At 39.3% G+C, this 21,498-nt stretch overlaps 1 protein-coding gene across 24 annotated transcripts in view; it reads left to right on the top strand.

Annotated features, from left to right (window-relative positions):
• NRG1 (neuregulin 1) overlaps nucleotides 1-16,084 on the top strand; it is a 973,831-nt gene extending 957,747 nt beyond the window's left edge. For 18 of the 24 annotated variants that reach the window (XM_033104326.1, XM_033104325.1, XM_033104324.1 and 15 more), the window contains 5 exons: nucleotides 4,719-4,821; nucleotides 6,359-6,485; nucleotides 8,865-8,995; nucleotides 9,806-10,012; nucleotides 12,718-16,084. In XM_033104326.1, the coding sequence (XP_032960217.1) occupies nucleotides 4,719-4,821; nucleotides 6,359-6,485; nucleotides 8,865-8,995; nucleotides 9,806-10,012; nucleotides 12,718-13,369 (1,220 nt within the window). In that variant the 3' untranslated portion in view covers nucleotides 13,370-16,084. Of the gene's footprint in view, nucleotides 1-4,718; nucleotides 4,822-6,358; nucleotides 6,486-8,864; nucleotides 8,996-9,805; nucleotides 10,013-12,189; nucleotides 12,332-12,717 lie in introns of all 24 variants that reach the window. The other 6 variants (XM_033104331.1, XM_033104330.1, XM_033104337.1 and 3 more) reach the window with 3 other exon arrangements.
• The last annotated feature ends 5,414 nt before the right edge of the window (nucleotides 16,085-21,498 follow it).

Raw genomic sequence — 21,498 nt, 5'->3', positions numbered from 1 at the left:
CTTCAACCTATGATTAGTTTACTGACATGTTACTGAGTGCAGCAGCTTTTAGATTCCCAAGCTTCACTTAGAGTTTAAAATCACCTTACCTGCTGCAAATTTGTGTATATCCCACGTTACTTGACTCACTGATTGGATCTGGCCATGCTGTTATTTCAGAACTGGGGTAAGTTGGAGTGGTACATAAGGCTACAGGAGGAAAACAACCAAATCAGGGGCCTGAGAACCAAAGAAGCTTTAAATGCATCCCCTTAAAAAGCACACCACATGTTAGGCTGATGGGAGTTTGACATTCAATGTAAAAATCATGTATTTGATATAGTAACATATGAAGTCCTTACAGTGCATCACAACATTATATGAACAGACATGAATTGCTCTGTTTTCTGGAGATATTCAAGCATGACTCTGGACAATCTCGTTATGAGCAAGGAAATAGAAAGCAGAAAGAAATAAGCCTGATGCTATTTTAGGTGGAAGTTCTCGTGCTAATGGAATTAAACTTGAGTCACTAAGATTACCCAGACAAGTAATCAAATAGAATTTTTCACACTGTAAACATATAATATCTCCTATGAGTATATGAATTTGGGCATGCTCCTTTTGAAGGCCTTCATCCTGAATAGTTGGTAGAAAAGGCCAGTCTCAGGATGAGGGGAAACCATGCCATCTTCGCAGAGGCTCCATAGCCCAGGCCTCCTGCATACTGCACACAGCCCTGGAACCTGGGCATGGGGCAGCAGTGTCCTATTTAACAGAATATCTGATCCCCATCCAGCTGATGTCAGTGACATCAGGCAGCAAGCGTGCCCTCCCGCTGCTGTTTTCCTTTGGCTGATAACATCACAGTCTACAAGTCTACACCTAAGGCTCTTTCCACGATTGGTGGAAAATGGGACTGTTTCAGGCACTAGCACTTACAGCAATAGAAACTCAATTGATTGTCCCTTCCTCCAAAAAACTTCCCAAGAGGAAACTATTCATTTGATAGGAAACCCCCTCATTTATATGTGGGCCTTTGTACATCTGTGAACATCTCCCAACAATGAGAAGCACAAGAGGGCTCACCAACATCACTCTGGTGGCAGGTTGTCTACGTGAACGGAGTTATCTATTCAGGTTACTTCCCTCGGGATAAAAATTGTCCCACTTCTAAAAAGGCTTATTGGCCTTTACTGCAAGGAGGGTGATTACTTCGCCATCACCTTCCCGTTGAGCCCTACGAGCATTTCCCCCACTTTATCACTTTAGGGTCTGACTCTAGAATTTATTATTTCTATCCTCAAACAATGAAGTAGGGAAAGGATAGCTCATATATACCACTGCTCCCTCGGTAAGATCTTAAGGGTCAGTAAAGTCACACTGCTTGTATCTGCACGCCTCCTAGAGGCAATCCTTCCAGAGGCTCCACAGTCCCAGGACTAGAACCTTCCATCCTTCAGGAAAATCAGACAATACAAATCAATTAAAATTGAGAAATACAAGGTCTCTGTCTCTTGGCCTGGCCAAACCACACTCAAAACAAAACAAAACAAAACGTGATCTGATTCTCTTCATGGTGCCCAGCCAAGCCATAAAGTCTCAGAAGTATTTTTACTCATTAAGGCAGATCCACCAACTGGACTGAGGGCTGCTTTTTTTTCCTTTAGCACTGCCTCTAATTTACTCTTGCCTTATTGACCCTGTCACAGCAGGAAAAACAATAAATATGGGGGAAAAGGGGAGAAAATTGGTTATACTATTTTCCATCAAGTATTTTTCTTCTTTTAACATATTTATATCATGGGGGTGGGGGGCAGAAGGGGGTCACCTGATCTAGTAAACCATTGGAAAATCAAATAGAAATTTTGATGAGAAACGTTTAATGCGTTCAGTAAATGCTGATGTGAATACAGAATCCTAACCCCACATCTGTATTCTAAGGGTCTTGGCTTTAACTGCTTGGTTTTAGCACTTTTGCTTTACCCTTTGGCCTTTCTTGGGCTGCCTTTTTATTTCTGTGACTGACCTCATTGGGAAATGTCTTGCTACATAAGATACAAAGAATGGGCAAGTCGTCATATACCATTTGCTCATAAGCCCAGGTCAATCTATTTGTTTATAATTAACAATCGAAAAAATTGTCAAAAGAATCCCTGAGAATACATATGATGCTTTTATCCTCCTTTTAGTCTTGGATAGTTCCCATTTTTGTAGCTTGCAGAAGCAGTTTCCCAGTTTTTTCTAAAGCTAGAATGTCAGTGCGACCAAACCTTTAGTGTTTTAAAAGAAAAAATGGAGTAAAAGATAGAGGACACGTAGAGCAGGGTCTTCATTTTCTTGGCAATAATACTTTCACACTCCTATTTCTTAACCAACTTGCCAGGGCCGAAGGAGCCCTGCTCTGTATCTGGGTCCCATGGGGAAGGAACAGGAGGGTGCCTCTGCTTCTTAGACATCAGTGCTCAAAGCTGATCAGCACTGTCAGGTTAAGGAGGAGGCTCTGAGCACCAGCTCACAGATTAACACCCTATAAAGTGTAATTCCCTGTCCTGGGGCTATGGGGGAGGTGCGGCAGTAGACATAAGAAAGTAACATACAAGCATTCACATTCCACGTCCTCACTTGACTTTTGCAACACGAAAATATGTGACACCACTCTTATGTCTCCCAGTTCATTGTTTCACTGCAGTGCACCAGCTGCTTTGCTTTCTAATTGCGGCTTCCACTTGACGGCCAGCCTAGGCTAGGAGTTATGCTGTATGGGGTAACCCTTCCAACTTTGCATCCACCTTTTCTTCCTACCCAAGCATTTCCTCTCTCTGAGTTTCTTTTATTTATTTCTTTTTTCCTCCCTTAGTATCAGGCATGCTGTGCCAGGGACTTCAGATGGCTCCTTCACTTTTAACCTTGTTTTCCCTCGTACATGACTTCCTCCCTCTCTCCGTCATTCTGTCAGTCTGTCTGTCCTGTTGGTTTGTTTTTCCTTTCCACGCCCAATCCTTTCAGTTTGTTTTTGTCTAATCTCTTTGGCATCCTAGTCTTTACCCACTGACTTCTGTTCTCCTTCTCCTGTTAACCTGTTTTCCCGAAAATAAGACCTAGCTGGTCCATCAGCTCTAATGTGTCTTTTGGAGCAAAAATTAATATAAGATCCGGTATTATATTATGTAAGACCCTGTCTTATATTATAGTAAAATAAGACCCAATCTTATATTAATTTTTGCTCCAAAAGATGCATTAGAACTGATTGTCCGGCTAGGTCTTATTTTCGGGGAAACATGGTAATAATCAGTGCTATATTAATTTGATTTGACAGTGTTTCTGACCTGTTAACTGGAGTTTGATTACCATGGGCTTGGCTTGTAGGAAATGTTGAATAATAAGGTCTACTGTATCATAGAAATTAAAACGCACTTTTTCATTTCAAGAAAACTCCCTGAAAATCATCTTCTCTCAACAGAGAAAAAAGGTGTGGTTACTGAGACTGAAAATGTAAACCCAAAATATTCCATAAGGCCCCATGTTGATGTCCAGATAAGAGACCTTCATTTGTATAAGAGTCCTCAGTTCTTGACCAGCTTGTTAATCAGACTATCAAGTATAGTTAACATCGCTTACTATGCACTGGTTGAATTCTCTTTTGCGGTGAACTTGAGACTATCTTCTAATAAGTGTGATTAGACTGGTTGGAAGCTCAGCTCCTAAGGGATCAGGTTCACCATTAAATCAGCCAGTTTTGTTAAGAACCAGACCTACCATAGTATACTCAAGTTATCCCCACAAAAAAACTGATTTTCAAATAGAAAGACTTCCATGAATAAGAGACTGGCTGCATTTGGGGCGGTAGTACCTTTAGTTCGAAGTTCTAAGTGTCACACTTCCATAGTGTAATCCACATCAACTAATTTTCCATGTTGGTCAATGCAGGAATATATAATCTATTTCACATCACTCATTATTTGTGCTAGTGGTTCCCTTATACAGATAAATGAGGTCTCTAAGTAGAATTGGTGAAGTCATAATTGTCCTCCAAAGGACAAATCTTCACCTTGACCCAGGACTATCCTACCCATCATATTGGGTTTTCTCTGATACAGTGCCTTGCTACTCCATATTGTGTGCTTATGTTCACGTTTTACTGTGAAATCATACAAATTCTGCCCCAATTTTATTGCTAACTACAAGTCAAGCTCATATTTGCAAATGTATTTGACTATATATTTTTAAGTTAGTGATGGCTCTTTGTAAAGACCACCGGAATATCAAATAGCTGGGATATTGAAAGAGGCTGGGGATCGGGGGAGAAACGAGGCGAGGCGGGCCCCAGTGGTGCCAATCCCAGCTACTTTTCTTGGCATTGATTCCTGTTGTCTTTGCAAGAGATGTTTGCAAGAGATTTTTTTAAAACTAAAATGACAGTTATAACCAAATAGTAATTTTATAATCAAACGTTGATTATTTGCCAGTTTAATGCATATATATCTATAGTTTATCATTAATTTTATAGCATACTATTTTTTTAATTGTAAATGGCCCAGCTGGCTTTGCTGTTTATACTTAAATTGCAGTGCAGAGTATGCTGTCCCTTAATTAAGTATGTCTGCAAAAGTGATGAATTGTCACATAGTTATTTTCTTGTGAACATGGACAATGCCATGCAGCAGGCCAACTGTCCAGTTGTGAGTCCCAGCGAGCCTCAGGGACCTTTGGTGACCTCTGCTCTCATCCCTTTGCAGAAGCGGAAGAGCTGTACCAGAAGCGAGTGCTGACAATCACCGGCATCTGCATCGCTCTGCTGGTCGTCGGCATCATGTGTGTGGTGGCCTACTGCAAAACCAAGTAAAGCCGCTCCCCCAGCCTCCCCCTCCTAGGCACACACACAGCACAGCCAGCAGGGACTTGCCAGAAACCCACCTCCACTGCTCAGTCTTGAAAACAAAGGAGGGGGCAGGGTGACTTTCCCTCGAATTGCTTCTTCCCATTAATCCATTGTGAAGACCTTTCCTAATCACGTTAGAAAGCTTTGCCCTATTTGTGAAAATGCTTAGGAGACTTCTGATAAATGACCACAGCCCTGTGACTGGAGAAAGAGGTGGGGACGTGTGTGTGAGAATGTGGTTGCCTGCACCACACCCAGAGAGGAGAGTGGTAGGTGCCAAAGGTGTGCTTGTCATATCACTGCTGAGGACATGTCCAGTTTGCACTAATGCTTAGAAGATGAGGGAAACACTTGGGGGTGCTTGAAATGCAGTGTTCTGATCATTATACTAATTATTTTCAATTCCATCTAATTAAGTTTTCAGTTCCAATGCTCTCAAAGTGTGAGATACAAAAGGAATCTCATGGGAGGAAAATGAAGCAAAACTTGCTTTGACAGAACAAGAAGGAAAACATTAAAATAGATTTGTGTTCACTATGTTTGGTCCTTTAAACTAAGTCCATATTAACAAATACAATTATTTTGTGACAAGAATTCCCTCCACTTTTTTCCTGACATATAACCTCCACTTCAAGTCTGAAATAATATTAACAGTTTTATTTTGTTGCTTCATCACATAAACTCTCTTGCCAAAACTAGCCGTGGGAATATTATTATGATCTGAATGTTGCAGTGAGGAACAAAGACAATATGCTTTTATGCCATAATATCAAGGGGATGGATGATGTTTTCTTAATACCCCAGGATTCAGTGTGTTCCCAGAATTGAATAAGTTATAGACGATAGCCTTCATATAGTCTATCTTATAAGTTATATTAGGTCCAATCTCAATATTTCAATATTTATTAACTAGTTATACAAAAACAGTGTTACTAGAGTAGGATCATGTTATAATTGTGCCAAAATCCACTGGAAAAATACGTACATATCTTCCCTCATGTACAATGTTATACATGCACAGACACTATGTATAATGCACAGATTCGAAACTAACCGTGTTTTCTTAAGAGACACACAGGCAAAATTATAAACGAAATCAGCTTTATCAATTGCACAGCACAAATTGTTACCTAAGACAAATGACCATTTGTAAGACTTGGGCAAAGATGAATTAATTAGGAAAGTTGGGGTTTTAGCCAAATATCCACTTGATTTATCCTGTCTTCTCCGTTTTGTTTTTGTTATTTTTTTCTTATCTCTCAGCAGTTTGGTTAAACTTGTATAAGAATCCCATCCAGCTTCCCAAATCTATTTGCTAATAATGTGTGGTTCCACATCTGCCCCTAGTCAGATTCTGAGATGAAATAGCACACTCTCCTTTTGCCTTACCTCACCACCAGTCCACTGCCTGAGTTATGTGTTGGTAGATTAAAGAATTGACTGTACTAAGAAATGTAAATAATAGAAAAAAATAAATGCTCCCTTTTTCCGCTGCAGGAAACAGCGGAAAAAGCTTCATGACCGGCTTCGGCAGAGTCTTCGGTCTGAACGAAACAACATGGTGAACATAGCGAACGGGCCTCACCACCCTAACCCTCCTGCCGAGAACGTCCAGCTGGTGAATGTATGTTGACTCTGGCCAGTGGAAAAGCTGAGCATTTCTCCTCTGTTCAGGCACCTTGAAGTTTGTTTTCTAAAGCTCTTAGGCTCTTAGCTGTTGCCATTAATCTCCATGGCTTCCAGGAATCCAAGGTTTCTCCAGGAGAAAATAATGGGAACATTTTTTAAAGTGGATTTGGTTACTGTAAAACCAGCACATTTCCTCTTCTAAAGTGTTCATTAAGGGTTTGGAATAATAACATTGGGTTTGTTCTGCAGGGAGGCCATAACTGGAAGAAAAGAAAAGAAAAACACAAAGAAAAAAATAATAAAACTAATGAGACAAGGATCAGAAGAAAATGTTTTATTTTTATAATTTGGAAATGAAGGCTACTCCAGTCTGTAGCTGATTAGTAGATAACTGAGCTAAGGGCTGTAGAGAGATTTTTATTAGAGGCATTTCATAGTGCCTGATGATTTGCCGATTTTGATTTACAAAGGAAGAAATTAGGGCATGGAAAGGTCAAGGGACTTATCAAACCTGCTTCTCAGCAAAACTGGAAGAACATAATGCTTTTTAATTCCCTGACTCTTTCTACATGATGTCAAACCCTCCAGATGAAATACATCCTTATTCATTCGTATATTTTGTTTAAAACTTACCAAATACAAGCTTTTAAATATAACTAAGTCATAGAATATTAGATTCTGGAGAGTCTTTAGACGTCATCTTCTAAACTTCCCCTTTTATTGATAAGGGCCAGGGTCGGACTCAGTTTTCCTGGCTTTTTAAGTATTACTCTTCCTATTTCACCATAATTCTCCTTGTTGTCTTCATTTCTCTCTGATGTTTGGCTTTATATAAGCAAAGCTTGAAGATTATATTGCACTACTATTTTCTATCCAATGGAAAAAGGTAGCAAATAAATCATAAACCCAAGTTCAGAGGTGGTAGTTACTGAACCACCAGCAAGTCTTGTAGCAAAGACCTTCAGGAGACTGTTAGAGTAAGGTGCTGATATATTAACATACTTTGCTGCTTTCCTCCCCCTACCAGTGTTCATTAGAATGTTCTGCACAGTTGATAAATGCATCCACAAGAGACACACCTATAATCTGTCACTGTGAACGCTATAATATTTAGGAGGCAGAATGCCTGCCTGGATTCCAATTATGGCTCTAGCTGTGTGACTTTGGACTTTAACCTTCTAAACCTTATTTGTTTATTATGAAAACAGGCCTAAAAATAATACCTACTTCAAAAAGTTCTTGTGAGAATAAAATTAGAGAATTATACAAAACACTTAGCCCCGTGGCATTTACTGAGTCTTCAATAATTGTTGAATATTACTTTCATTAGATTCACTGGGCTTACATTGCCTTCCAAGGAACAAGAGTGAAATGGTACAGAGACTAGAAATAGCCCATTATGTATGACATTGACACCTTTTCCTTAAAGCAAGCTAGTTGTATGTTCCAGAAAGATCCACATCGAATAACCTTTCCAGTAAGAGAAACAGCTAGAATTTCAAGCATAATTCAAGTTGCATATTTTTTGGGTTTCCATGAATACGTCAGGTTCTTTTAAAGTCCACAGCCCATGAGATTATAAAGTGCTCTATTTCATCTAAGAAAATTCCTTTCCATACCTTTTCCTCTGATTTAACTCAATTTGGTGTAAATACTAACAGCATTTAAAACACAACTTCAGAATGTGCCTTTCTCACAGAGAGAGGGCAGAACAGCCACTGTGATTTAGTGATGAAAACAAAGTAGAATCTACTTGCAGTGTATATAGCATATTATATGCTTTGTCAAGATATATGAGCCTGGCAACTGCTGTAAATCTTTCAATTCTCTCAGATAGCCTTGTTAGTCTTACCACTGATAATAAGTTAAAATTTTCAGTGGTATCTTTGGACAACATGGGTACTAGGGAATTGAAAGAGAAAGGTAGATCTAAAATAATAGAGATTTAAAAAACAATTCTACTGACTTGACATTTGAAAGAAGACAAACCATTCCCATGCTTTGTTTCACTTAAATATCTGTTAAGTCTCCTTTAACTTGCAACAAACATGCCCAAATTGGATCCTGGGCAGAGATTTGTATTGAATTCTAGTCATGTTATCAACTGGAAACAAAATAGAAAAAAATAGGCATGTTTCTGATAATGTGTAGTAGTGATTGTAGGACCTACGTTGTGGGCACATCCAAAGAGTAATTCATTAACTCCATTCATCACATCTAAAGGCCACAATAACCAGGATATGATTTGCCATCTGGTCATTGGAGAAATGGAATTTATTAGGAAACATGTGGCCTAGAATAGATTTTTCGTGTGTGACAATGTTAGTGTTTTGATTTACATGAATCTTCAAATCGTGTCTCTTTGTTTATCCAGCAATACGTATCTAAAAATGTCATCTCTAGTGAACATATTGTTGAGAGAGAAGTGGAGACATCTTTTTCCACCAGTCACTATACCTCGACAACTCATCATTCCACCACTGTCACCCAGACTCCTAGTCACAGGTATGAGAATAAAACAATTGAATGGCATTTCCCCAAGAATGAATTTTTGCACATTTCCTTTTGTCATCACTGCCTAAGAAAGGGACAGGAGACACTTATGGAGCAGTGAAGGATAGTTAAATATATGGTTTGGGACAAACAGCCTTTGGATATCAGCTTGCTCTGCCACTTAGTTGCTGTTTAAATTTGAGCATTAAGTTTTTCATCACCAAAAAAGGGAAAATAACACTTACCTCAAGGATTGTTGTTTCCTATTTTAGAGATTGTCTTTACTCATGCCTGACCACTTACTGAATTGCTACAGTAGGAAGAGTCAATCTTAGAGGCTATATAATACTGAGAAGTTGACTTCTTCCAATGATTGAATTGCCTGGGAAAAGCACATGAGAAATTGGTTAAATAGCTGAACCCTAAATTCTCAAGTCCCCCGGTGATCAGTATCTGAGTGCATGCTACTAAGAGCAACACGAGACTTCCAATGTTGCTCATAGGACAAGTGTTTTTCCTTAACCTAAGCCACTCAAGAACAGAATGATTATAAGAATACATAGTACATAGTGACGTTTCATAAAATGCATGTTGAATGAGTGAACAAATAAGTCAACTGTATCCTTACAAAACCAATCTAAATCAAGATCCTTTCTATAGCAAATATCGCTATAGCAATTCTACTCTGATACAAGTAATGTCATAGTGAACTACTGATGCACCAATAATTTGAAATATATATCAGGTCACTTTCTTTCATTTCCATTTTTACATATAATTTTAAAAATATGTATCTCTTTGTCTCTCACATTTCCCCTCTAGCTGGAGCAATGGACACACTGAAAGCATCATTTCGGAAAGCCACTCTGTCATCATGATGTCATCAGTAGAAAACAGTAGGCACAGCAGCCCAACTGGGGGCCCAAGAGGACGTCTTAATGGCATGGGAGGCCCTCGAGAATGTAACAGCTTCCTCAGGCATGCCAGAGAAACCCCTGACTCCTACCGAGACTCTCCTCATAGTGAAAGGTAAAACCGAAGGGCAAAGCTACTGCAGAGGAGAAAGAACCCCAGTAAGAGAATCCCCATGAGCACCTGCGGTCTCACCTAAGGAAATCTACTCTAATGAGAATAAGGCGCAGCAGTTGCCTGTTCTAGGAATGCTGCTAGTTGATGAAGCCACCTTTTTGTCTGACTGAACTCATTTCTTCTGAGCTTCTCACGTCGTCCCAGTGGCTGACAGGCAACAAACTCTTAAAGAGCTCAAGTGATTTGATGTGGAAGGTGCAGCAAACTTGGAGTTCCTAGCTCTGACCTTAGGCTCAGACCCACTCGGGATCTGTTTCCTCAGTTGTAACTTTAGAGAGATGGCACCAATGATTGATAAGGACCCTTCTATAATTCCAATTTGCCAGATAGCCAAACTCTGGTCCAGCCGACCTCATGTCCTCGTGTGCTAACTCTCTCTTACCTTCCAGACTCAGTTAAATCCAATCAAGGGCTATGTCACTGCTGACTGTCATGGGGGACCAACTGCTTGCGTTCCACCATAGAGTATCCCTTTTATGAAATTCCAAGAAGGGATGAATAAATAAATCTTTTGTATGCTGCATCTGGCAGTCTTCACAGGTGGTTTTTCAAAACAAATACTGCCTTTGATATGGCCCTTTATTTCAGAATGTTTTGGCTTTCTTCTGTGGATATTGAATTGGGGTTGGGGGAGTTACAGCAAAGGTAAAATTTATGAATAACAGAGAGAAGTAAACTGAAAGAGACACTTAATTGGAATACTGAATTCATAGATTCTCTTTATCCATTTTTACCTAAACTGGAAGAGAGTTATACCCAGCCAGCATTTCTAGCCCATCAGTAAGCTGTTGTTTATTTTCAAATCCAGTGGGGTTTGCTTTTTTACTTTATTGTCATCTCAGTCTAATCTTTGCCCACTTGTTAAAAGGTTTACATAATGTAGAATCCACACTTATTTGGTATTTATGTATAGAGATAATTTTGATAGACTCTTTCCACTCGTGGACTGGGAAGTACTTACAACAAAAGATGACCAGTTCTGGGCTGTCGGATCATATACACTCTGCTAATCTCTTCTTCAAGGACCTTTATATGAAATACTCCAAAATCGTATTTCAGAGCTTTATTGAATTAAAGGTTGCTTTGTTAATCCATGAAAAGGTAGGCATGGTCCAAAACCAGTTTAAAACATTACCTTAAATTCATATAATTATATCTTTATGTATTAAGAAAATCTATCTGTCCTAATTCAGTCTTTTTGAAACCTAAAAAAAGAGGTTAGGGATAAATTCTTTGTTCATCGCTACATGTGGTATGTATTTTTAAAGATTGACATTTCCTTACTGTGGTAGGCTTCCTTGTATATCCCAGATATTCTCTAGGATTGCAAAATACACCACAACCTAGAGATCGTGGAGAGAAAAAGTGAATCACCTGTATCTGTTTGTTGAATTTGGATTAATATTACTCAGAGAACTTAATTTAAGCATCTCCAAAGCAAAAAATGTGAAAACTTGAGTCCCAAATATTTTACATCTAGACACTTTCCCACTTTAGACACAGCCAGATCTCACATCCATATAACTCTGAATCATGGCTGACAAGCAGGAAAGTGAATAGGTTCCTGTTAACTAATGTCCAGATGATGGTATCCTGTGTCATCACAGGTCACGTCAAATTAGACTCTGCAAATGCCAGTGCGAAGCAATGAATCATTTAGTGTTATGTATGCATTGGTACCATTTTTTATCAAAAGCTGAGAAATGTGACTTTGAATAAACCACATCTTCTTCTTCAGTGCCAAGTCAGGTCTTCTTACTCTGGGGGAAGAAAGCATGATATGGTAAAAAACAATGCACTGAGATTCACTGAGCATTATCAGACATAACATGACATAAGGTAACATGGTACAGCTAACTCTTGAGCAGTCACTAAAGTAAGTCAAAAATTGATGCAACCATTAAGTTTTGGAAGAAAGGTAGACCGCAGATTGAACATACTACCACGCCAATATAAGGTTCTCTCGGGCTTACCTTTCAATGTCTTGGTCATTGGGATGGATAGTTGCAAACCGAATGTTAAGAAATAGCATTTTGTGGAAAATTTTAAAGCACGCAAATGTGTTACACTGTTATCAGGAATAAATCTAAGTTACTATGCTCTTTTTTTTTCATAAGACATAACCTTATAGCTGAGCTAAGGAGAAACAAGGCACACAGATCCAAATGCATGCAGATCCAGCTCTCAGCAACTCATCTTAGATCTTCTTCCATTCCCCATTTGGGCTTCATTCTCTAAGACCCTTTGGCCTTTAGGAAGGTATAGTATTTAAGTAATACTTCTTTCCCTTCCAAATCCCTGAGCCTTGTTGGTCCTTATAAACTGACAGGGTTCCAGGAGCTAGTACCCTCTTGTCTTGACTCATGTTTTTATTTAAAATCATGATGAGATTGAAAGTCCTAAAAGGTTTGATGAGCTAGGCAATTTAGCTGGTCTGTGCATGTACTCCTGTGAGGAAACTCTTGGCTCCATAATTTTAGATTCCAAGGGTGCTGAATGTCCTAGCGTAAAAAGCAAGACACATGCAATAAATAGAAATTCTTTGTTCTCTGATTATGTGGTATTGTGAAGTCTGTCCCCTTCCCCTCCCTGCTCTTTGCCTCTTATTCCAGCACACTTATGCGGGGTATTCTGTGCTCACACAGGTATGTATCAGCAATGACCACCCCGGCTCGTATGTCACCTGTAGATTTCCACACGCCAAGCTCCCCCAAATCGCCCCCTTCGGAAATGTCTCCACCTGTGTCCAGCACGACGGTGTCCATGCCCTCCATGGCAGTCAGCCCTTTTGTGGAAGAAGAGAGACCTCTGCTTCTGGTCACACCACCAAGACTGCGGGAGAAGTATGACCACCACCCTCAGCAATTCAACTCCTTCCACCACAACCCCGCGCATGAGAGCAACAGCCTGCCCCCTAGCCCCTTGCGGATAGTGGAGGACGAGGAGTATGAGACGACCCAGGAGTATGAGCCAGCTCAAGAGCCTGTTAAGAAACTCACCAACAGCCGGCGGGCCAAAAGAACCAAGCCCAATGGCCACAGTGCCAACAGGTTGGAAATGGACAGCAACACAAGCGCTGAGAGCAGTAACTCAGAGAGTGAAACAGAAGATGAAAGAGTAGGGGAAGATACACCTTTCCTGGGCATACAGAACCCCCTGGCAGCCAGTCTTGAGGCAGCACCTGCCTTCCGCTTGGCTGACAACAGGACTAACCCAGCAGGCCGCTTCTCTACACAGGAAGATGTGCAGGCCAGGCTGTCTAGTGTAATCGCTAACCAAGACCCTATCGCTGTATAAAACCTAAATAAACACATAGATTCACCTGTAAAACTTTATTTTATATAATAAAGTATTCCACCTTAAATTAAACAATTTATTTTATTTTAGCAGTTCTGCAAATAGAAAACAGGAAAAAAAACTTTTATAAATTAAATATATGTATGTAAAAATGTGTTATGTGCCATATGTAGCAATTTTTTACAGTATTTCAAAACGAGAAAGATATCAATGGTGCCTTTATGTTATGTTATGTCGAGAGCAAGTTTTGTACTGTTGCCGTGATTGCTTTTCCACAGTATTTCAGCAAAGCCGCCCATACATTCAGTTTTTACTGGCTTCTCGTGCATTGCATTATGATGTTGACTGGATGTATGATTTGCAAAACTTGCAACTGTTCCTCTGTTTGCTTACAGTAGCACCTAACCAGTACATCTTGTAATGGCACATCCATCCAAATACTGTTCTCTTTTGTACGACGTTTTCTTTTGCTTTCAGTATATGAAATGAGTTGTGTCTACTCTGCCAGCCAAAGGTTTGCTTCACTGGGCTCTGAGATAATAGTAGATCCAACAGCATGCTACTGTTAATTACAGCAGGAAACTGCACTAAGTAATGTTAAATATTAGGAAGAAAGTAATATTGTGATTTAAAAAAAAAACTATATTATTAATCAGAAGACAGCTTGCTCTCACTACAAGGAGCTACCATTTACTTTATTTCCATTTATTTTTCTTGACAAAAAGCAACAGTTTGGGGCGTAGCATAGAAAACGGGTTCTGGCTTGCTAACAGGGTAAATCCAACACCTTTTAAGAGGACTCAATTTCACTTTCTTTCTGGGGGAATGACACAGCAGCTCATCTAGTTGAAGATCAAACCATGGCTGAAAAAGGTGCAATCATTCTTGACTTGTGTTTTTCACTGATTTTGGAGCTAGTGATTGGTTGTGTCTTCTCAGCTCACAACAGACATGCTATGGCACAAAAACCCCAGCTTAAACAGCACACTCAGCAATCCGTCTGAAATACTTCTAGAGTGAAATGTGCCTGCTGTACATAGCGGTGACTTATCAGCGTCGGGAAATAGAGTGTCTAGAAGGAGTGAATGTGTAGAAGACACAGGTGAAGAGCAGCTATGTGACCTGGTTGCAGTTTTAAACAGTTCTGTTGACAACTCCTTTCTCCTCATCATCTGTCTCTTGTTTTTCAATGTTGCTTTGATTAGATCATAACTATGCATGAACATTTTTGTCAGGAATGGCCAATGTGCATGTGATTTGTGATTAGTAAGAACCTTCCACGAGTGATGATTCATCAAGAAATGTCAATAGTATTGGAAAGATTGCACCTTTCCTTGCAGAAACGACCCCCTCCTATGTACTGACCTCTCAATTTGCAGCCTGTATCACCCATTTTCTCCCCTTTTCGCTTTACTGTCTTAAAATTAAGAGGACTAAGATGGGTCTAAACTTTGCATGTTCTCTTGTCATTGTAAATCCAAGGAAGGCCTATAGGTATTAACATTTGAAATAACTGCTAATTCAGGAAAATAAGAGATTTTTTTTTTTTAATTGCTGGCCCCATTTCATGCCCTCCCTGATATCTGTCACATCAGGCCAGAGCTTTACTTGGGTTTCAAGTGGCCTTCTAGGAGCCATGGGACAAAATGGGAAACAGATTAGCAGAGGGTTCACAATACCAGGCATGAAGTCAATAAATATAAATGCTTCTTGTTTGCAGGTGAACTATACCTATTCCTTCACCAAATCTCTATGTTAATGTTAAAGGGAAGAAATAACATGCAAGTACGTCTTAGAGGGAAAATGGAGGCTGGGCACGAGGCATACGCTTAAACTCCTACGTGTTTCTGCAGTCCACAGAGATAGGTCTGTCTGCAGATTCTGAAGTGACTTTGAGTATTTGGCATCCCAAGACGCCCTACATAGTTCACAGACCACCTTCTCTGTGTTCAGTGTTGTCCGCCTTTGCCTGATCACCTGCACTGAGGGCCGCGTCAGGCTGCACTGGTTGTACTGATTTCCCAGTCCTGTAGAAATGAGTAAGCTCATGGCAGGGGGAAGAAGACAGGCAACCCTAAGAGTTTCTCTAAGTTATTCTAATACTGCTTTTGAAGAGCTTGAGTCATTCTTAGACTATTTCAATGAAGAAATTCCTATATTAATTAAAACTCTAAAATTTCTGTTTCAAATCCTTCCAACTCTGGAGTATTCTAATGTCCCGTTCTGGAGGATTTCAGGAATAAATAAAATCTGTTGAGAGCAATGACCATTTTCCTCAGTATGAAAATTGCTGTAAATTTTCAGATTGCCAAAATATATGAAAACTTAGGATCAGAGGACATTTCATTTTCAACTTGATTCTGGTCACTCACAGAGGTGGCATTAGTTGGAACAGCGTTTCCATCTGTAGAACAAGAGCTTCCCTTAACAAGAAAGGACAGCTGATTCCTTGGGGCTACATGCTGTCGCCACCAGATTTGTTTTCACAGGGACGTCTCTGTGATGTTTAATTGCCACATTACTCTCAAGCCTCCCTGTTTATAATCTCAGGCAATCTCAGGCAGTGCTGTGGCAATTCGAAGGAGTGGAACCTATCATATGGAAAGCTTTGGTGGGTTTTCGGATAGTGGAACTTGCCCAGAAGTTCAACAGCAACTTTGTTTCCTGGGCCTGAAATCATATCCCGCTGAGGGGCATTCAGTGGAACATAGTATGTGCAAAACCCCTTTTTCTCACTCAAGATTCCTTTTCTGTCCTACTCTCTCTTCTTGCCTGGTCTGACTTTTTTTTCAAGAGTACCTGAATTGCCTCATGCTTTCTACAAAACAGCACTCTACCTGGGTGTACGTGAAAGTGTTCCAAACTCCAACATGTTGTATCTTCCTTGTTTAAGTGGGACAGTCTTGGTATTGGTGGGGTTTATCCAGGGTAACTTGCTCAGTAACTAGTCTTTTTTTTTTTTTTTTTTTTTTTTTTTTTTTTTTTTTTTAATTGACCTGAGGTTGAAAGGTGCATGGCTCACACTGGTGAAAATAAGGAGGGCCTGGTTTTATCATTCAATGCTGGCTTCATTCCACCAGTCATAGAGATTTCTATCTACATAGACCCATGAAACACTGCAGAGAAATGCAGACAAAAGGAAATGGCCACATATCACAAGTTCTATTATAGTATATTCTTTTGTAAATACACATTGTACATTACTTGAATGTTTTCCTAAATCATTTACTGTCTTTATGAGTTAATGTCAGATTTTTTTACTCCCTCAACTTACTGTGTAACAATTGTAAATAACATAATGTCCTTTATTATTTATATTTAAACATCTAACATAGAGTTGTTTTCCTATAAGTTTAAGATAAATGTCAAAAATATATGGTTTTTTTTGGTTTATCTTTGCTTTAAAATTATGTATCTTTTTCTTTTTCTTTTTTTTTTTAAAGAATAATTTATTGTTCAGGAGAAAGAATGTATATGTAATTGAAACTATTTGAAGAATGCACATTTGAAGGCCGTGAGGTACTGATAAACTAAAGAATTTATTATCCAAAATACTAAGCAATAAGTAATTGTGATTTATTTAAAGGTTTGTTCATTTTCCATGAAAGACGTACTGCAATAAAAAATGCTACTCTGTGGAGAACTGTAGTGTTGCTCAACAGACTAATGTCTCAGTCTGTTAGACCAGCACCTTTCATGTTCCTGTGACAGTTGTGTTAATTTAGCAATGTGTTCGAAGGACACCATCCTCATCCTGTCTGTCTGCTGCTTTTGCCACACCGCCTGTTCCCGAGTCATTTTCTGCCTATTGATTCTGCTTACCACTGTATTCTGTGTTGAAGGGGCCACAGCCAAGCACCATGATGTCTCATCCCCCAGAGCGCGCGTGCGCACACACACACACACACACACACACACACACACACACTAACATATCAGAAAGGACATTTTAGGGCGTGATTGCCTAAATCCTGGTTGTTAACATGTTCTGCAGTGACAGCAAGAAACTTCTTTAGACTAAGGGAAATGTCAGTGTGGTAACCCCATGCAGTCATGAAAGGAAAACCTGTTATCATCATCCAAATACGATGGCCACCGAGCATAAAAGGCAGCGGTCAGAACCTGGCCATACTGAGCTTTCCTATAGCTTCAGGAAACTGATTTTCCATCAGGTTCCTAACTGATAGATTCACAGTTTGAAGAGAAGATAAGGTTAAGTTGGGTGCATTCCCCTCATTCTACCAATAAATTAAAATACATGTCCATCTTTTTGCTCAGGGAAGGGCCTATGCATGAGAAATTTCTCACATTCTAAGACTTAGTCATAGAAATGAGGATATTACCTTTCTTACTGAAATTAGCCTACACAAAAGCCATATTTTAACAAATAAATATTTGCATGGGTGGCACTTTTTATATATGTCAAGTATTTTAATCATTATTCCAAATAAGGACTTCTGGAGTATATGAAGTAGAGGTCAGTGATCGTTTGGGGTACACAGTGGCCTCCTTTGGAGTCTGAGGGTATCCCTGGGGCTTCCCATCAATATCTACTTCCAGACACATACATGATTCCTATTACCTAGTAATAGCTCCACTAGTGTCATCTCCAAAAGAGTCTGGATGTCTAGGAAATTCAAATAGTGGGCTTTGTGCTAGTTTTACTATTTATATTACTGAATTTTCAAAACTATTCAGAATCCTCATATTTGTGTCAACTGAGGTTTACTTACACACATACACACACAGACACACACACACACACACACACACTCACACTCACACACCAGATTCTGAACATACACGAACTTGAAGCCACCACATTCTTTTACCTGTTCAATCTAGTGAAGCAGGCATTCAGCAAATCAAGGATTGCACAAAATATTTGAAAATTAAAGATGAAGACACTTTAAGCTGATGCTTTGTCCATCCCCTGAATTAAAAACTATAAGTAGCTGTCTTAGTAATTTAGGTTAAAATCAGGTACCTGAGATATATTGGTATTGGAGGCAGAAGCATGTGTGGTGGAGGAGGGTCGGGAGAGTGAAGATTCACGAATAACCAAATGAAATATCTGGATAATTCGTACAATTCTCCATTCACTTCAAGCATTGTAGACTCTTGAATGTCAAACCCAGGCCAGCTTTGCAGAATAGCAACCAATCCGTCATTCCAACCTAATGTCCTCTTCATCATTAGATTTCTTTGCTCTCTGTCCCGATGATGAATGACAAAAGGACTTGTCAGGCTTTTGGGTTGAGACACTTCTGAAATCGAGAGATTTAGGCTGCCGGGGGGACTGGAAATTTTTGATGAACTCATGTGAATCATGTTGCATTCTATCTCTGGCTTGCCCTCTCTAAAATGGATGAAATAAAATAAATTTATGGAAACTATTACTCCAAACGATTAATTTGGTAGGAAATAGGAACGCTTTCAGTTTGTGTGAGAGAGAGAACCATCCTGCTGCTACAAAAAGCATCAGTATCCCTAACCTTTTAGGCTGTTGTTGGACAAAGTAGTCGGGCCCAATCCTGCATGGACAGTTGGATTCCTGTTGACATCCCCAGACTACAATCGTTGGACCTCTCGGGTGGGCTGTCGGTTTTGAACTTCAGTGAGCTCCAAAATATCACCCATCAGGGGGATAGGAAGAGGATTTTGTTACTAGGAGGAAAACTATAATGATTTGCCTGATCCTTTTAAAAGCAGAGTAGGAAAGGGAGATCAGTAATTCCTAAAGAGGAAAAAGAATGGGGTAATAGTTCCGCCCAGGATCTTTTTCTAACCCTTCCCCTTCAAATAGACGTATTCAGACAGAATTTGATGGGGGAAACAACATTCCTTCCCACCCCACAACATGCCAATGAGCCTAGAGAACTATTTGTATATGTAAACATCGTTAATACCTTATGTATAGGTTTGTTAATATGCAGAGAAATAACCTATTAAATATAAATAACGTTTTATAATGTTTTAAGGCTTAAAACATCCTTTATCTCTTTTTTATTCTCTTCACCTCATGGTATGTTGATATGATAAATGATGAAGAAAATTCGGTTTCAGGGAGGTTAAATATCTTTGCTAAAGCTACAAATCTAGTGAGTTGCAGAGATAATACCAGTACCCAGGTTTCCTGACTACAACTCATATTTCTGTTGGCTACACTCCTCCCATCCCCCTGACCGAAGTACATGTTCAAATTGTCAGCCTTTCATTATATGTACAGTACAAGTTACATCCAAACCAGGTTTCTATTTGAAAGACTGTGAGTCCCTCTGGCTTCAGTTTAGAGTTACTCTAGAACCCAAGTTGCTTGACTTAGTGACTCTATGTATCTTTTCCTAAATATAGCTTGTTAAGGAAATGAAGTACACCCATGGGAATGAGTTCACAACTTCCATACACAGGTAGCTTCCTGTAGTGAAAAGAGGAGGGATTTTGTGGTCAAAGCACCGTCCCCAACACTCCACAACTTTGTGATTTTGGACAATTTACAACTCCAAGTTTATTTCCTGATCTCTAACATGGCGATCCAACTGACTATACAAGGCTGTGGGGTGGTGAGGATTCAATTGGAGCACATGTAAGGAAGCCAGAGAGTGTCCGCCCCATAAGTGAGTGTTCATAAGTGAGTATTCAAATGCTACCTGCCATTTGACTTTTCCCCTCCAGGTTCTTAAGTTTGGGACCCTAAGTTTCTCAGTTCCAAATGACACACTCCACATTGCACAAACTGATCAAAACTGATCAGATAAACATATTTTATCGTTTCTCCAACCTGATAAGCAAATATTTGGCAACAAGCAAGTTCCTTTTTAGTAACAACTATACGTTGAGCAGCATAATCACTAAACAGCACTAAAGATGCAGCTTAAATAAATTCTTCATGTATTTTGTTTGCTTCTTGTATAGCCACACTATTTTACATGAAGTCTCTAATTTTTAATGGCTTATTCTATTAATGTTTCATTATAACGTCACAGAAATTTACTGAAACAGAACTCTTTGTAGAGCTTTTCTTTTTTAAAATTTGTATTAAATTTATTGGGGTGACAGTGGTTAGTAAAATTATATAGGTTTCCAATTATGTTCTATAATACATCACACCACCCAGAGTCAGGTCTCCTTTTGTAGTTTTCTTAATCCCACCTTCCAACTTCATTGCAGAAATCTAGTAAGACAAACAAAACATGATCCTAAATTAATAGGATATCTGTGCACAACTGTTTGCCTTAGTTGCACCCAGAAAGTTCAAACATATTCCATTTCTTTAAAAAAAACTATGATCCAAGGGTCCAGGCAGAGGTCTGCATTACAACAAAATTAGAGGAGTCAGGTCTCAACTCGTAACTGCACGTTGCTTGTGGACATTTCTTACCTATTCCCATTGCTTAGCCAATAATTATGATAGGTTTTAGTTACTCTTCATTCTGTGCTTAAAACAGTATTCTTTTTTCTTTTTTCTCATTCTGGTTATGCCGCAATTAATAATGCATAGATTTAAGCTTTTTTGATTCAATCCTTTAAAATTTCCTACATCAAGGGTGGTGGGTGACTGGGTCTCATGATCTTCATCACCAGACTTGTGGTATTGATGTGATTAATGGCAAAAGAGCCTAATATAATTGGCCATACATTATCCTTCATTCAAATAAAAAATGTATGGTGTTGAAAACAATCCTAACTCTAGCCCACTATAAAAGTCACATGTAAGAAAGTTGTTTTTTTTATTTTCTAAAGAAATAATCTACATGCAAACTTTATATCTTTTTAATTATGAATTGTCATCGTGAGTTAAGCTAACACTTGTCTTCTAGTCCATGACTTTCATTAGCTGATTCCTTTTTGCCTGACTTTGAGCCCTTCCCTTGAAGTGAGATGCTTAGAGAGATTGCAGGTTAGGGTAGTTGTCTAGAACCCTTCTGGTTTCTCACAGTTGAGCCTAAAGTGAACTTTTCATCGTCTTCATTGGTGTGTGGTTTAGTAGTCAATCAGGTAACAAAACATAATTGCCACCATATGGAGTGAGGAAGAGAGGACATACGGTGTGTGAGAGCCATTTGTTCTGAGATCCTCTGTTCCCAGTAACCAGGTTCCATCCTCCATCATGCAAGAATCTCCCACAA

The sequence above is a fragment of the Rhinolophus ferrumequinum genome, chromosome 4 (assembly GCF_004115265.2).
Source record: "Rhinolophus ferrumequinum isolate MPI-CBG mRhiFer1 chromosome 4, mRhiFer1_v1.p, whole genome shotgun sequence".
NCBI classification, from domain to species: Eukaryota; Metazoa; Chordata; class Mammalia; order Chiroptera; family Rhinolophidae; genus Rhinolophus; species Rhinolophus ferrumequinum.
Note: the sequence above shows the minus strand (reverse complement) of the source record. Positions and strands in the feature narration are given on the sequence as shown.